Genomic DNA, 18,478 nt, shown 5'->3' on the forward strand with positions numbered 1-18,478 from the left:
TTATGGAAATGATGAAATGCAGTACACGCTAATGATTTCATTGGTTTTGATTGATTGAACTGGAGTCCACATACAATTGACGACTGAAATAAAGCCTAGCGTTTTCCAGAATGGGCAAAATATAGTACACAGTGAAATAAAATGTAGCATCTTTCCCAGGCTTTGTATGAAACTGCACGTAATTTGAAAAATTCTAAAAACAATATTTACCTTGCTAAAGCTTTTGGCCTTTATTGAATATATAGAACACCAATTATTTCCATACTTGAATGAGCCATGTCAAAAATAAATTATGTAGAATCATAGAATTGAAATAGTTTATGCATTGCCTAGCAGCAGTTTCTTCATGTTAATAGTTAATGATGATTGCTACTATTTATCGACCATTGAATATGTACCAGTTTTTCTAAGTGCTCTGTATTATCTCATTTATACCTTATGGGAAATTTCAAAAGCTATGTATTGCCATTTTTCTCATTTTATGGATGAAGAAGCTGGGCCTTAGAAAGGTTACTACAGATAGATAGTTACTACAGTAACAGTTACTATAGTAACCTATAAAGGTTACTACAAATAGATAACTATATATATGTGTATAGATATGTACACACAAAACTACAACTAACTAATTGATCTACGTCCCAGAGTTAGATCATGAAACCAGATCTGTCTGATTTCAATGCCCATGCTTTTACCATGAAGATACTCTCTTCCCTGTGGTCACATATTACAAGCATTTGACTGGCAAAAGTGATTCAGCCCCTTAATTCATAGATAAGGACACTCCAGCATAGGCAGATTAAATGGTTTATATAAAATCACGAAATAAGAAAGAAAGTCCATATCCCCTCACTTTGTTTCTTAGGTACACATGTGGAACTCAGTATAACGTATGGACCTAGGAGTCATCCTTTGTCTCTGAACTTTCAGGATGTTTTCTATGGAATATAATTTCTGTGGCACTTATAAGATACTGTAGTAAGGTGTGTGTATGTGTGTGTGTGTGTGTGCGCGCGCGCGCACGCGCGCCCTCTTAGTGATGGACTCTCCCCCCCCACACACATTTTTTTTAACCTGGTTAGGCTGTAGTATGTATTAGTTGAATGATTGAATGACAGTGAGTAAATGGTCTACTATTTTGCTTTCCTGGTCATAAGTTCTAGAAACTACCAGGTAGAATGGAAAGCAGCATCCCCCCATCTGCCACTGATTTTAATAAGAGTCTTCTGATATTATTTATTTTTCTAATGAATTATTCATAAGCATCCCTCTAGAAAAAAATGTTTCTGTTGCCAGCAAAGTTGTTAGTTTGTTTTAAAATCACCAGTCTAGTTTATACTACTTAAAAGTTCATTTTCTCAATTTGGCTAAGTAACAAATTCAGCAAGATCTAATGACTTTATTAGAATGAGGGCTAAAATGTGACTCATAATATGTGAATACTGGCCCTGGTTTTTTCACTTGCTAGTCACATCTCTATGCTTTAGATTTCTTATCTTTCAAACTTTAATTATGATATACTTGCTTTGTGTGTATTTCTTACCAGGTTTTGGTTAAGGATAAAATGAGAGTGTATATATTGAAATATGAAATTCATAAGGTGATATATAATTATTGATTATATGTTATTAAGTAATTCATTATTGGGGGCTGTTTTTAAATTTGTATTCCCTCTGCAATGGGGTCATATGCATGCCACAGTCTCTACAGGTGGTTTCTAATCCTGTTCTCTAGTCCTAACATTTCATCCATAAAAGGTGCTTCATTTTGAACTACAAAGAAACATTTTCTGACTCTGGTGTACCCAAAAGTCATTACCTAAGTATTCAAAGAGTTGATTCACAGCATGTGACAGAATCACGCCAACAAGGCCCCAAAAGTGGATCAGTAAAATATAAAAATACAGACCTATACAATAGATAAATATAAAAAAATAGATAAATATCATATATAGATAGATAAAAAATAGATAACTATATATATGTGTATATATATGTACACACAAAATTACAATAATACAAATGCTCTTAGGACTGGGTAGGCCCGTAATAGAGCTGGTGAAATAAGGCCTTTCTGCACAGAGACACAGGAAGAGGCTTGGGCTTGGGCATCACATTCACCCATTCATTCATTCATTCATTCGTTCGCGTGATAAGCATTTACTGAATGTGTAATGTATGCCCAGGCTTCTGCTGGAGGCTAAGGTTCCAAAGATGAAGTAGACAGAGGCTCAACCCTGGAGTTACTAATCATCTAAGAAGCAGAAAAAGAAATATGCCAACTACAACAAACAAAACTATTAGATAAGTGCTAAAATTGATATTATTACAAAGTACTATGGGAACACAGTGGGAATAATGACTAACTCTGCCTAGGGGCTTTGGGAAGACTACAGGAAGGAGTAGCATTTGAGCAAGACAATGTGTAGGAGTTTATCAGAATTTTTTTTTTAAATGGGAAAAGGGCATCTCTAGATAGAAAAAACAACATGTTCGCACCAGTGAAGATGTAATAGAACATAGCATGCTGGAGACAATGTGAAAATTAGAACAAGTCTTTTGAAAAGTACTTTGGCAGATTGTTTCAAGATCTATAAAAACACTTACGTCTTTAGACCAGTAATCCGACCTATGGGAATTTATCTTATGAAAAAAATACACAGGAAGAGAAGTAAATAACACTTCTCTTTTTACAACTTGTACAATTTCTCTGTTTACAATAGAAAAATATAAAATTGAGATGTATCCATTACCTAAAAAAAATACAAAATAGTCATGTAAATTATAATATACCATTTTGACTCTTATTAAAATGATAACAATGATATTCTAAGTCAAAGTGGAAAACGTATATGCCATCATATAAATTACACAACAATAAAGTGTATATTATTACAACTATTTAAAATTATGTGTATATACAGATAAATGGAAAAAATGTGAAATGAAATCACAACAATAACAACAGTATTAACAACAAAAGTTTTGTGAAGGTGGTCAAGGGATTGTGAATGCATTTTTTTTTTATAGATTATCGCCAATCGACTTTGTTGTGGTCCTACCATTTACTAATTCAACTAATGTTTATTGACCATTTCACATGTACTAAAAGCGTTGCTAGGTCCTCCAGTGGAAAAGATAAAGGAGCTTATCATTTATATAATAATCTTTAAAAATTTTAAAGGAAGCACTTTTATACTCTCATGCCTTTGCTGAAATAATGAACTCTACCACTTTCAAGAAATTAAATTATAATTAACTAGATCAGGGTGGGTCCAGAAAATTAGCATTTTTAACAAGCACTCCAATTCTTAGGCATCTTAAATTTGGAAACCACTGTTATGAAATATTGAGTCTACATGAAGTAATTGCATTTGCCTGCCGGAATTTTCTCATATCACGTTATATTTATATGAGTGACCAGTTGAGAATTTCTCTGTTCACTGATTTTCTTAAAATGTTATGTTCAACCCAAGAAGAACTTTGTTTCCAGCTTAGGCTTCACAATTTTGTTAATGGAAAACGTTCACTCTTGATAATTAAACGTGGGTTCTCTTTGTCCATGTTCTTCTGCACCTGCATAGGATTATGGAGTCATGTGCAAGCTTCTGTATAGGTATCTCTTCAAAGTCACTCTTACTGCTTAAGATACCATTGTGTGATCCATTATCAAGGGGAGGAGGAGCAGGGAAAAAGGAGACTTACATTTGATAATGTCTGGGAAACCGTGTTCACTAAAAAGCAAAAGTTTCCCACAGTCTATTAATGCACCTCAACTACCTATAAAGGTTTGTGATCTTTTTTTTCTCTAGTCCTTTTTGTTCCCTTCTTCCTTCCTCCTTTACTTTTCTTCCTTCCTTCTTTCTTTATTTCCTGCCTCTTAATAGACTTGACCACGGACTATGGCTTTTTTGCTTAACACTTTTCGTCAATAGGCACCAAAAATATTTGGTCAGAAATGTCTGTTTGGTAAAAGGCATTTTTCTACGCACAGTATCCTGAAAGAATCAGGGGCACCTGGGTGGATCAGTCGACTGAGTGTCTGAGTCGTGATTTTGGGCTCGGGTCATGATCTCAGGGTTGTGAGATCAAACCCCACATCGCATCAGGCTCCATCCTCAGCAGGGAGTCTGCTTGAGGATTCTCTCTGTCCCTCTCTCTCTTCCCCCCCATCTCCCTCCCCACTCCCGCTCATGTGCACGTGCACTCTCTCTCTCTCTTTCTCTCTCTCAAATAAATAAATCTTTTAAAAAATATATCCTGAAAGAATCCATTCCTTATTAACTTTGTTCTTCAGCTCTTGAGTTTGGATCAAAGGGAATAGTCATCCTTCCGTCAAAAATTTTAAGAAATGTACACCAAAAATTTCAGAAAATTTTATTTTTTTTAAAGATTTTATTTATTTATTTGACAGAGAGAAACACAGCAAGAGAGGGAACACAAGCAGGGAGAGTGGGAGAGGGAGAAGCAGGCTTCCCGCTGAGCAGGGAGCCCAATGCGGGGCTCGATTCCAGGACCATGGGATCATGACCTGAGCCAAAGGCAGACGCTTAACGACTGAGCCGCCCAGGTGCCCCAGTTTCAGAAAATTTTAAAAACGAGTTAGGGAGTAGCAGTATAAGTCCTGAAGAGATTAGTCTGAAAAGAGCATACTTTAGCATTGTTACTCTTTGACCTCAAACTGGCCAACCTAGAAGCCCACTGGGAGAAAAGCAATGAAGAGAATTCTGTACGGTGTGCACTCACTTCATCTTCATGAATCACTGTTGTACATGAAATGGGGATTTCTTTCTGGGTGGATTTACTGTCTTAAACAATTGGGGAAGCTTTGATGTGATTTCTGGCGGATTCTGATCTCATAAAAGAAAACTTACCTATCTCTAGAGGTCTAGAGAACCATCCTAAGAAAACCCCCTCGGTACAAGTGAATTTTAGGATATGTGAAAGTGGCCTGCCTGGATATCTGCATATTCATGGTTTCTAATTGCTGCAGTCAAGTGCCATATCTATCCGTGGCCATAAAAGAGTCATTCTATTCTTCAAACTGTTACTAATTGCATATTTCTTCTATGCACATCAGTCTTTCTTGCTGAAAAATATTTTCAACTAAAATATTCTTTTACACTGTAAGGTCCAATTTGGAAAACTGTCTCTTAATGGATGTCTCTAAAGCACCTGTATTTTTTATTTGCTGCTATGGTGCTGCTCTCTGTTCTAGTTTCTCTCTTGGTAAACACTATTCCAACACTTTTTATTTTATGCTTTAAAAAAAAAGAAAACTTCCTCTTTCCATTCATTAGAAATCCTGTTGACCTGGCTTTTCTTGAAAAAGAATTCTGAATTTGAAACTCTAAGATGATCCTGAGTTTCTTGAATTATGGAGGAAGGATGCTTATTTACAGTGCAGATTTCAGGATCCATCTAAGTCAGAGGCAGAATCATTCTCCAGGGAGGGACCCAGAAATCTGGATATTTAACAAGTTTCTTTCTTGGTTCTTATGCATGCTAAACCTACAGAAGAACTGTGGAGCACCAGGAGTAGTTCTGATTTGGAAAGAACATTTGTTGTGTAGTCAGTAGACTTTCACTTGCTAGCTTCATTGGTATAGATGTTATTTAATCCCTCTGAGCCTCAATTTCTTTTATTTTTCTTATTTTTTAAAGATTTTATTTATTTATTTATTTATCTATCTATCTATCTATCTATCTATCTGAGAGAGAGAGTGTGTGTGTGTGGTGTGCAAGAGTGCGGTGTGGGGCAGAGGGAGAAGAAGAGGCAGACTCCCTGCTGAGCAGGAAGCCAGATGCAGCTAGATCCCAGGACCCTGAGATCATGACCTAAGCCCAAGTCAGATGCTTATCCCACTGAGCCACCCAGGCACCCCTCAATTTCTTTTATTTTTAACATTAATATAATAAATTTTAGAGTAGAGTGTTATCAAAAATATCATATGGGACATAGTTTTTTGTGTGTGGTTTTACTTTTTAGAAAGCATATGTACCTAGAGAAATAATCAATGTAAAAAAACAAAATCCATAACACTAGAGTAGCAGAAAAAAATAAGATTTAGAATATATGAAATTTTATTTATTTAGACATTAATTCACATCCTACCTTTGATCTTTACTTGCAAATATTAAATTAATAGTTAACAGAAGTTTAGTGGTTCTCCATGGCATCAAACTAGGACTATCATTATAGGGAGAAAAAGCAAAAACAATAAAAATTTTAAACCAAGACAATCTAGTATGATTTTCTACCATTTCTATTTTTCCCCTTTTCTTAAAAAATGTAAATGATCCAGAATATCTCCCCACGTATATTCTCTCACAACTAGAGCTTACTTCCTGACATATGTCTTTTAAAAGTCATCCAGGCATCCTACTTCTCATTCATCATGACTATGGTGCAAATACAGACAAGAGAATTTGCATTAAAAAAAGTCTTCAGAAGACGCATATATTCTTCTGAAGGTGGAGACTCAAAACTTCTCCTTTTGTGTTTCATATCCTATAAATGCTCATTGGAGGATCATACTCTTGCCTGGATAACCAAGGCTTTCAATGCCTTAATCCAGCATCACTGGGGCAAGGAGGAGTCTTTGAAGTCATCCTTTGTCTCTTACTTGACGTCATTTTTCCCCTTCCTCTAAGTGTTACTCTGGTTGATGATTATGGTGATTTTTGAAAGCGTCTTGAAACTTGCCAGTATCATGTTCTCCCATTGACTAGATTGGGAAGAATTCCACTGTAACTTAACTCAAGCCAAGTTATTTAACCTCTCTGCATCAAAATCCTTCATCTGTAAAATGAAGGAGTTGGACTATGCAAACTATAAAACCTCTTGGAGTTGTAAAGATCTATCTAAAGAGAATTATGACATGCAATGTTCATTCACACCACACAGTATGTAATTATATCTGTAGATCTGCGGCTCTTTTTATTGATCTCTTTCCTTTCTCCGTCTCTATCTCTGCCTCCCCCTCTCTGTCTTTGCCTCTCTCCCTCTCTCTCCCCCTCTCTCCCCTTCTTTATTTCTTCCTCCCTCTCCCTCCCTCCCTTCCTATCTTCCTCCCTCTCTCTCTCTCCCTTCTCTTCTTTACTGCTTTCCTGCAATATTTGCTTATCAAAAAGAGCATTAAATTGACCTAAAACTGCTCCAGTGTCCTAGTAATCCAGGTGGCCGTGGGTCTCAGCAATGTTGCACTGACCCTGGATGCCACAGGCTTGACCAAGTGTAGAAATTGGCCTGACAGGAGTCACAGAGGGAAAGTACCTGAAGCTGTCCTGAGAACTCTGTTCCCAGAAACCTTGTCTATGGATGGAAAGACTGGCCGGGGGCTTGGAGAGAAGGGCTGCAGACGTTGTTTCTAGGGGCACGCAGTGGCTCTCTGCCTCCTTGGCGCACAGTGATACGAGATGGCCTGAAATAGCATTTGTTCACTTGCTTGTTTACAGGTACAGCTTTGTGGACTATAAAGCAACTACAACTGTAAATAGCCTAAGAAGTATAATTTGAGAGTCATGAAAGCCTCCTCCCCTTCACAGATTCTCCAAATAGCCTTCTTGTGGCCCCTGTAAATACTACCTCTTCTGGCCACATCTGTAAAAATCCAAACATGAGGAGGAATGAGGACCTCAAGTCTTTTGTATGGTTAATTTCGGTGAGATTAATTTTTCAAACCCTTTGTTTAAATTAAAGACAAAACTAAGGGGGCGCCTGGGTGGCTCAGTTGGTTAAGCCTCAGATTCTTGATTTTGGCTCAGGTGGTGATCTCAGGGTCATGAGATCCAGCCCCTGCCTCGGGCTCCCCACTCAATGAGGAGTCTGCTTTTCTCCTTCTCCCTCTGCCGCTCCCCCTCCTCCTGGGCACGTGCTCTCTCTTCCCCATCAATCAATCAATCTTTAAAACACAACAATGACAACAAACTATGAAAAGTGGATTATTTGACCTGTCTGCAGCATTTGAACAAGACCTAATGTCTTTGCTACCATTAGGCTTTTTACCATAGGCTTCCAGATCACCACACTAGGAGATTTTTCTCTTATCTCGTCTTCCTCATTTGCTGTTTCTTCCTCTTTCCCAAGACTTCTTACCTTTGGAGGAATCCAGGGCCTGGTCCTCAGGCCTCCACTCTTCTCCACCTAAACTTTCTTCCTTGCCACTATACAATATACATCTCATAGTACAGAGTACTTTTTTTTTTAATCCTCTTTGTAAATAAGGTAGAAAAGCATAGTATTTAGTACATGTTTCGCAATCTCACTATTGACATTTAAGGCCAGGTAGGTCTTTGTCGTAGGGGCTATCCTGTGCATTGCAGGATGATTAGCAGTGTCCTTGGCCATACCCACTAGCTGCTAGTAGCCCCTCCCCAGGTGTGACTACTAGAACTATTTCCAAACATTGTCAAATGTCCCCTTGGGTACAAAATCGCCCCCCCCCCATAAACCACTGATTCAGAATAACTTTGTGTAAAACACAAAAATCCTTTAATAATGCAAATTATAAGCCTTTGATTTAATTAATTTACTTTTTAAAGATTTTTTATTTATTTTTTAACAGAGAGAGAGACAGCGAGAGAGGGAACACAAGCAGGGGGAGTGGGAGAGGGAGAAGCAGGCTTCCCACAGAGCGGGGAGCCCGATGTGGGGCTCTATCCCAGGACCCTGGGATCATGACCTGAGCCAAAGGCAGACGCTTAATGACTGAGCCACCCAGGCGTTTAGAAAAAAAATCTTTTAAGAGATTTATATCTCTTAAAATCTTAGGACTCTGAACAACAGCCACAAAAGAGTGAACAATAAAATCTATAAGCCAAGTTCTGTCTCTTGGATAAAATAAGCTTGTGCCAAGTAGGAAACACAAGAAAGTGAATTTCGTTTTGTCTTCAGCCCTACACCATTATTGGTTAAAAAACATGCACATTATCTTGCCTTTCAAGCAACAGTAAACAATATCCTAAATTAAGATTCATGGTTGGCTCTGCCACTTCTTGCTAATTGCATCCTGCTGAGAAAACTAAGGCTTGGAGGGGTTAATTTGCCCAAAGCTCTGCTAATTAGCCAAATCATTTACTTCTCAGTTCTTACCTCTAAGAATCAGAGATAATTAGGTGAATTGTCACTACAAATTGTAAAGCTCTTAACACCTGAAAGTTTGTATTGTTATAGGTATTCAGAGATGAAAGAAGTAGAAGATGAATAAGGTTTGTGAAGGTCTTCAGCTCAGATTGCCAAACCTGTCTCTGGCAGCTCCTTTTTGCCCACACAAGCCTATGTTCTTAACCTGAAAAAAACGCAGGTCTTCTTCCTTCTGTCTCCCTTCTTTCCCCTCAACATTTTTGCTCAAGTATCTAGCAGTCATTAAATTAAACCATCATTTTAATGAATTAATTTTATTTTTTTTAATTTTTTAAATTTTTTTGTTATGTTAATCACCATACATTACATCATTAGTTTTTGATATAGTGTTCCATGATTCATTGTTTGTGCACAACACCCAGTGCTCCACACAGAACATGCCCTCCTTAATACCCATCACCAGGCTAACCCATCCCCCCACACCCCTCCCCTCTAGAACCCTCAGTTTGTTTTTCAGAGTCCATCATCTCTCATGGTTCGTCTCCCCCTCTGGCTTACTCCCCTTCATCCTTCCCCTCCTGCTATCTTCTTCTTTTTTTTTTCTTAACACATATTGCATTATTTGTTTCAGAGGTACAGATCTGTGATTCAACAGTCTTGCACAATTCACAGCGCTCGCCATAGCACACACCCTCCCCAATGTCTATCACCCAGCCACCCCATCCCTCCCACCCCCCACCACCCCAGCAACCCGCAGTGTGTTTCCTGAGATTAAGAATTCCTCATATCAGTGAGGTCATAACTATGCCCCAGTCCCACCTTTGACCCCAGCTTTGTTCCCCAGATTTAACCACTATTAACTGATATTTTATGTCTTTTTGGAAGTTTCCTCTCCATATGCAACTGCATATTTACATTTGTAAACGTGTGTGTGTTTAGTGTGTATGCAGACTTCAAACAATTTAAAAATTGCACCTTTTATGTTTAAATAACATTACATCTTAGAGATATTTTTCACATCAGCACATTTGAATTTGCCACATTATATTTTACAGCAGCAGAGTATCTCTATGGTAAGACTGTACCATAATTTATCTGATCAGTTTACTATTGATGACTAAATAGTTTCTACTTTTTGGCTATTACAGTATTGCAATGAATAGGTTTGATGATGTTTTATTATTATTGCTTTCTTTTTGATGACAAGTGTTCTGGGCCTTAATTTTTTCCTTTAAAAAAGTAAAGTTTGATTGTTGAGGATTCTGTTATTATTGAATAATAGGCCAAATAGAATAAACACAAAGCAATATATATTTTAAAAATTTGAAAAGTGCTTTATTATTTCCTGATAGTCAATAAGAGCAGAAAGAAATTTGCAGAAAACTTGGCAGGGTCAGTGTTTCAAGAATGTGTTTAAAAAATAGTTCCCAAGGCGAAATGAGCTTTGGAATTTCAGCCTCCTACAGCTCAGTGAAAATTTACTGATGAGGGCACATCTATCAGTACTTATTCTCAAAAAAAATTTTAAGTAGTGCTGGGTCACTCTACATGAGTTAGAATTAATCTTTGAAAATGCATGGATATAATTAAAACTGGGCAATGAAAAATGATAAAGAGAAGTGCCCTCGTACTTTTTCTGTTGTTCCTGAGGATAGTTCACTGTTTCTTTTGAGCTTCTTCTTCTTCTTCTTCTTCTTCTTCTTTTTTTAATCTCCATCATATTGCCATTTGAAAAACATGGTAGTCTCATCACCTACAACCTTACCCGTCAGACTGGACACAGTCATCTCAGTACCTTGAAGAACTATGCAACATGTCTTTTATTACACACTGTTCAATGGAAGCAGATGTATTGGGGAATATGATTCCATATGGTATTCCAGATGTGGAGCCTTTGCTTCCCAAAGAATTATTTTAAATTTAAGAGGAAAGACAAAAAATAAGTCCATATTTCCATCACTATATAATACATTTGTTCTTCAAGCTTTAGGAAATGAGATCTATATCCTTTGGTGCTTGTTTGTTTTTATTTTTAATGATTGATAAAATGGCATATTTATTGGGATTTAAATCGTCTTTAAAGAGGAGCAGTTCTAATTGGCAGAAAAGCATAATAATGTACTTCTTATTGTTGCATAATTGTCTTTACAAAATCATCCCATAAAAATACTCATTATAAACTTGGCATTCAAAAGTAAAAAGTCATTCGTTAACTTGGAAATAAAATTATAATTACAATTACAAAGCTTTGCGGCGATTCTGTTAGGAGGGTTGAATGCTAATTGCACAGTTTAGGCTTCTAATTTAATATTAGGTGAAAACATAATTATCTGGAGGGACGCACAGGAAAGGTTAAGGGTTAAGATGTTTAAAAAGTTTCCCTTCTGTTTTGTGATCACAATGGATTCGAAAGTAATACAGAGAGAATTCCCTGTGCATGAAAACAAGTCTTTATTTGGGTCGGACCTAGAGAGATGTCCGTTCTTCTGTGCAGTCACAGCCAGGGAGCAAACTGAACAGCAGCGATGCCTAGACTTTTTGAGCGGGGCGCGGGCTGGGCTGTGTACCAACAGCCTCGTCAACTGCAGACGGAACTGCAGCATCTCTTCCTGCAGTAGCGCGTTAGCCATTGGCTCCTTGGTGACACGTGACTGATAGAGCCGTTTCTGTGTCTTTTCTCGCCCATCTGTGTGCAGGGCACTGATAGGCCAGGCTGATGCGCAGGCAATTTATCATCTTGATCTCCCACTGAGTCAGGGAGCTCTCCTGTCACCAGTATTGATTTCAGAGGATGGACTAAATTTCCTAGGATTTCCATTAAGAATTAAGAAAAAAGCTCTAAGCACGCAGGGTAGCCAGACAGACATGGATATGAGATGGCACTGTGAAAACTCGCAGGTAGCTTCTTCTCTCACAGCCGGTGCTCAGCACAGCTTAGAACTGCAGCATGCAGGGTTTAAGATACCAGAAGCCTAAGAACAATAATAATGAAAATAAGAATAAACTCTTTTGGATAAACTAATTTTAAGATTTATGTTACAATATTTCTTTTTGGAGATTGCATGTCAAATTGATGCACGCTCTATTTGAAATGTAGAAAGGTTGCTTTAATTTTTTAATGTCCTTAAACCCTGAGCATGGTTGCTTCTAGTTTTGTTTGCTGCTTTTTGTGAGCTTCAGAGGTTTTTTAGCATGCTTGTGGCGAAAACAACCAAGAATTGTGTGTGTGTGTATATATATGTATTTATGTAGTAAATTGGTTCAAGTAAAAGCATGAATAAAAGCTGCTTTCAATACTTGCCAGACTGCTTTATTATTGTTAATGACTTGGTGATAATTTTGCCTAAATATGCTTAGATTCTGACCATGCATGCTTTTGCGGCAGAGTGGCCTTTCGTGGAGAATTTGTAAAGCTGGAATGCCTGAATTAGATGTATGTTTGGTACAACAGAAAATGTATTAGTGGTCAACGATTAAACCTGATTAACTAATGGAAATATTTCACGATGGTAAGATTTAAATAACATTTCCTTACACTAATTACTTCTGCTTTCTGAAAAAATGCATGCCTGGGATTAATGAAAGTTGGTATTTTTGAAATATAAATTTTGATTACTTCAAAGATAGTAAGATTTTAATTTTTAAAAATGCATCGAGGTAAAAGAATTTTGAAATATATATATTTTTAATGTTAGCCTAGGAAAGGATTCTAAAACTGCTGTCTGTGTATATGAGAGATTATATGCATGTTCATGTGTGTGTGAATTCTTTGGGGAATTGTTTGATACCTTCCTAGCTAAGTCCTTATTCTTGTGAAGAGGGAAAGAGTCTTGGCATTCAAACATTTTCTAGGCCCCTGGGAATTAAAGCCAGCAGAAGCAAGAGTGTGGCCAGATGGGATTGGCATGCTTGGCAGTGAGTGGAGACAATAGGTGGGGGCGGAGCAGATGGAGAACAGAAGGGATTGCACATCAGAAAAGGGGAGCCGGGAGGGGAAGATCCGCCCGTTAGTGAAGGAAGCCTGCCCTTGCTTTTCAAGGGAACTCCTGGTTGCATCTTCCTTTAATTTACGAGATAGAATGTCACGTCTGTTGTAACAAATATTTTTCATTAAACTAGGTAGCCCCTGCTTCATAGAGTAGGCATAGAGTAGGGAAGAAATCTCATGAATAGAAGTTGCTTTGCCAGATTGTAAGTGGTGTGTTGTCTGTTGGTTGTTGTTCATAACCTTTTTCTCTTTGCCCTGTAAAGGAAAAGTAGGAGCAAAATTAAAATTAAGCTATTGTATGATTTGAGTTGGTGGTATCTAAATATAAATGTGGCAGTAACTACTAAACTTATATACCAGACCTTAGATGATTCAAGCATCTGTAAGGTTTGCTAACTTTTTTCCTAAGTAAGCTTTCAATTCTGAAAATATTAAGAGCCCATGCTGACTAATCTACTATTATTTTACTTCCGGCTTATAAATAGATGTTCGTTTCTAGAATAACTTTGAATGGCTTATTTAAGTATTTGTTGATTTTATCATGAAGCTTGGGAGCTTTACCAGTGCCCAGTTCAAATTCTGAAATGAAATTAATCTCTCAGAATCCTCTCTCAAACTTTCTGTCACCCAGCTGCCCAAAGAACTGGGCACAGTCTTTAGACCCAGAAAGGCCATAAGACTGGGAAAATAAATGAAAATCAATTTCCTTCTAAATTCTGTAATTTTAATAATTCTTCCAAAATTTTAAGGTGACCTTAGACACAGTTTCCAGTCCTGAATACAAGTGAATTTGACCGAAATCATGCTGCCAAAATCTATCACTAAAACACAAGTTTTAAAGGTTTAAATATACATCTTCTGATCTATGGGTCACCTACAGCTCACTTAATCATGTGGTTGGTGGACCTTGTATATGGAGAGAATTTCCACTCTCTGAAGGAAATTTTGCCATGTTGCATGTCTCTCTTGACTTTTCAACCTTGGCTTGACAAAGAACTCTGACCTATTTCAGAGAATGAAGCCTTTACCTTTGACACCTTGAGGTATTCAAGATAATTTACTCGGATCATTGATACTAATTTCCCCAGAGTTGAAGATTTAAGCCAGTTTCTTATACTTTATGCAGTCCTTTGCCTCCTTGCCCTTTTCTTAGAAATTGATGAAAGTGTCCATTAAGCAGCAGACATTCTTCATTTGGCAAATTCCAGCTCATGTTTTCAGGAAGACATAGAGCCTGCAGACAGAACTTTGGACAGATATTTATAATTTGGAGGGTTGACTGGTGTTCCTTAAGTAAGATGACCCCTTGAGAAAGAATAAACATTTTCACTGACCTTGCACAATCAAGGTTGCCTAATAGGCTGAGAGCCACATTCCCCTTCCAGGCAAAGTGGGATGAAACTAGGAGAGTGCTGAAGTGGTATTAAATGGCTGGTCAAAATTGCATTTGGGCTCAACTGCCAAACACATTTCTCACCAAGACATGAACCAGGGAAACACTTACATATTTACATAGTAATTAGTGATGTAGCATTACATATTAAGGATGTTTTGGGTAGTTATGATGAAATGTTACTGTCTGTGTGCCTTCCATATGCTCCTTTAATTTACGAAATGTGCTCATCCCACAGCATCTGGGTGCATTTATAAGCTACAAGTGCAATCAATTAACTATATGGTGGTTGCAGTAGGCAGAATGCTAATTGATGGGAAAAACCCTCTTGGCTTACACTTTTTAGTTTTCAAATGGGGGGGAAAAGATGTAGCCAGGGACTTTCAACCTTTGTCCATATTAAGTTTCAATGTTTTGAGAACTAAGCTTACCCTCTGCCCATTTGGAAAATTACGCATTTGAAACAAGATTTCTTCCCAGTCAAAATTAGTGTTCTTAATTCCAGTGTTAATGAGCACTAGCAAAATTCATAGGTGAACAGTGTTAGTGAATATTTAATTTTACTTGGACCAAGTGGTACCTTTTATTATTCGGTCTTCTCCTTCATTTCCCATTTCTTCTCCTTCCTTTCTTTTATTTCTCTACTGGTTTACCTGTTGTTTGTGGACTCAAACACCATTTGCTCCAGACCACAATTTTACTGAACAATAAGCTATGTATAAACTCAGCAAAGTATAATGACACCAAGTTCTGCTTTATACATTTTTGTGTATATTTAGGCTTTCAATTTCTTTGACTTCTACTAAGGTTACCATATTGACCTGGGAAGATTGGTTTTACTTTCTGCCACCTTCTGTACATTTACTTGAGAAATGATACTTGAATCTCCGGAAGCCTCCCTTCTCTCATCACTCTGGTACGGAGAATGGAGTCAAGCGCAGTAATATCTAGTAGAAAAGCAATTTCCAGGATATCCACTAACACTGTTTCTTGTAATAGAAAATTATAAACCCATGGGTATCTCTAGTTTCCCTTAGCACATTAAGACAATATGAGTCCAAACTGCATAATAACCAGAAAAAGCAAAAATATAAGAGATATTTTCTATTTTGTGACATAAATTATGAGCGATGTATCACTATACATTCCCATTTGCTCCTCAGATTTTTACATACGTTTGAATTCCCTTGATTAAGCATTGGTAACTATCCCAGGACTATTTTCCAAAATCAGTCACATGTTCTTGTTTTCATTGTTGTGGGTGTGTGTGTGTGTGTGTGTGTGTGTGTGTGTGTGTATAAAATTTTAATTTATTTTTTCAAAGTCCATTAGAGTTAACATACACGGTTTTACTAGTTGGGTGTACAATATAGGGATTCAACAATTCTAAGTATTCTGCCGTGTTCATTATGATCAATGTGCTCCTAATCCCCTTCACTTCTACCCATCCCACCGCCCACCTCCCCTCTGACCACCACCAGAGTATTCTCTCCAGTTAAGAATCTGTTTTTTGGTTTATCTCTTTTTTCTTTGTTCATTTGTTTTGTTTCTTAAATTCCACAGATGAGTGAAATCATACGGTATTTGTCTTTCTTTGATGGACTTATTTCACTTAGCACTATACCCTTTAGATCCATCCATGTTGTTACAGATGACAAGATTTCACTTTTTTATGTCTGAATAATATTCCATTGTATGTATATTCGCATGTGTGTGTATGTATATGTGTGTGTTGTGTGTATATATGTGTTGTGAATATATATGTTGTATATATTTTTGATACTGCATGTGAAGCCACAGTGTAATTATTTTCTTGATAACAGAAAGACTCAAATACTTTTCTTACTCTTTTCCCGCAACTATAATATAGTGGTAAGAATGACTTGAATGTTATCTTAGGGGACCAAAAGAAATTAGTCTCCTAAAGAAATCTGTATGTTCTCATCTTTGTTTCCACTGCTTTTTTATTAAAACACAATGGGTTTTGTAGGATACCGTAATCTTGATTCTCAGCATATTTCACACTTTTGACCAAAAATAGAATTATATAAGTTCACAGCCTAGATTTACTGATAACTTCATAGGTAAAGTGGGGGTTTAATGCTATGGCGAAATGCCTTCACCTCTCTGATCTTTTCACGTTTTTCAGATTGAAAACTCTGCTACAGCTTCAAAGACAATGCCTTCCCAATCAATTGTCCAGTGAAATGAATTTGCTGACAATAAAAAATATTTATTATATATACAAAAAATTGATTACATATATAAATACTATGTATATATAATAAAGTATGCATTATATATACAAAACTAAAACTATCTTTTGACTTTGAAATATTACTATTTTATTGTCAAATCAATATTACATAGAGTTTTGATTCTTTTTAAAAAGCTCCTTATTTTGGAGTTGCATTGGTATGGCCTTAGGTGTCATTTCTCAATTACTCGTGTGTGAACTGTCTACATAATGGGTCTCCTTGCATGACTAGATCTGCTTTCTACACCATTTACCTTCCCACTGGCTTAAAAATCATCGTTTTCAATTACATATCATGACTTCTCTTAATTAGCACGGCTAGATTTGAGTGGATCCATTCATTAGGTTTGTAGCAGGACTACAGGATTTTCAGAGTTGAATGTAATATGTGTCTGTATAAAAACACTGCTAAATATTTAGCTGCTTAATAATAGGTTTAAAGGATACATATAACAAACTAGAAATTCTGGGAGGAACAGCTACTCCTTGGTTTGTCAGCAGTTTTCTTAGCCTTCAAGAAGTGTATTATCTCTTTCTAGAATATTGACAATTATATAAGCAATTATCTCAGTGTTTTTTTTATACATTTGATAGTTAAGATCTGTTAAGATATCTACTGGTTGATTCATCTATACCAAAACTGCTAGATGTGATGGGTGACTCAGAGGATAATAAAGTATCTCTTGCCTTAAAAGTCCAGTTGAGGAGTCAGGACAAACACACATAAAACTAGAATACTGAAAGCTGAACTGTTTTACCCTATAGCATCAATTGATGAACACGTATTTGCTGCACATCTGCCATATACTTCATGGTAGCTTGGAGAAAGGAGAGGTCACTATGGGTTAAGCAGATGCATGGATGTTATTCTGCTATATGTTCCGTGTGTTTGTTTAAGCAGCCCTAGTTATGCAACACAAAATAATCAGATCAAATCACGTGAACGACGCATCCCATCACACCAGTACCCGCCTCTGAAATGATGTAGGGCACCGAGAGTATGTGAATAGGAAGCAGGGTTCCCAGGAGTTTGTCTCAAAATCAGTCAAGGTGGCTGGTTCCTATCCTACATGTTCTCAGGACAACATACTGATTTCTTAAAAGCCGGTCTTTATGCTTTGTGAGTAATAAAAGTAAATGTAAAATATGTACAACTTTTTAAATTTAAAAGTCCCTGCCTATTTGGTTTGTATTCATTCTCTTTATTCATTAAAATTAGCCCTCACTGCTAAACATTTCCTTTAAAATAGAAGATATTGGTTTCCTTTTACTGATGGGATGACTTGAAGTATTGAGTCGTTTTTCCAGTAGTAAATTAAGACACTTTGGAGTAAGTATAACTATCTCAAGGCTACGAGTGTGTTTGTATGTTGAGTGTGTTTGTAAATTGAGTGTGTTTGTAAATCACCCCAGCAATAATTTTCAATCTGCCTGATTCTCCTTCCTTCTCTATCTTTGATTCTTTTTTTTTTTTTTTCGAATGATACCCACTGTGAAGAAAGTAGAACGGAGATGGTATAGGCAGGAAGCAAGGGCTTGGCCTTGAGTGAAACAATTTTGAAGAGTGATAATTACATAAACAGTCCACTCGTGTTATTGAAATAGTTATCAATACTATTATTTCCTCAGTAAGTGGTTTAAAATACAGTGAAAAATTATGGGAGACTTCATGAACCAGTCGTGAGTACTGACTGAAATGATAGCTAGGTGCAAAATATCAAATTGAATGCTTCTTGATTACTTTTCAAAATCTCAA

General features: G+C 36.9%; 1 protein-coding gene across 24 annotated transcripts in view; it reads left to right on the forward strand.

The window, feature by feature from the left end:
• The window catches only part of NRXN1 (neurexin 1), a 1,124,404-nt gene that overhangs the window by 1,054,195 nt on the left and 51,731 nt on the right, over positions 1-18,478 (forward strand). The window contains exon 21 of one of the 24 annotated variants that reach the window (XM_028103977.1): positions 9,220-9,244. The exons of the other annotated variants lie outside the window; for them this stretch is intronic. Coding sequence (XP_027959778.1) covers positions 9,220-9,244 — 25 coding nt within the window. The remainder of the gene's footprint in view (positions 1-9,219; positions 9,245-18,478) is intronic. 24 annotated transcript variants of the gene reach the window in all.

The sequence above is a fragment of the Eumetopias jubatus genome, unplaced genomic scaffold, assembly GCF_037043125.1.
Source record: "Eumetopias jubatus isolate StellerSeaLion01/CBP00866 unplaced genomic scaffold, mEumJub1_p1.0 scaffold_9, whole genome shotgun sequence".
NCBI classification, from domain to species: domain Eukaryota; kingdom Metazoa; phylum Chordata; class Mammalia; order Carnivora; family Otariidae; genus Eumetopias; species Eumetopias jubatus.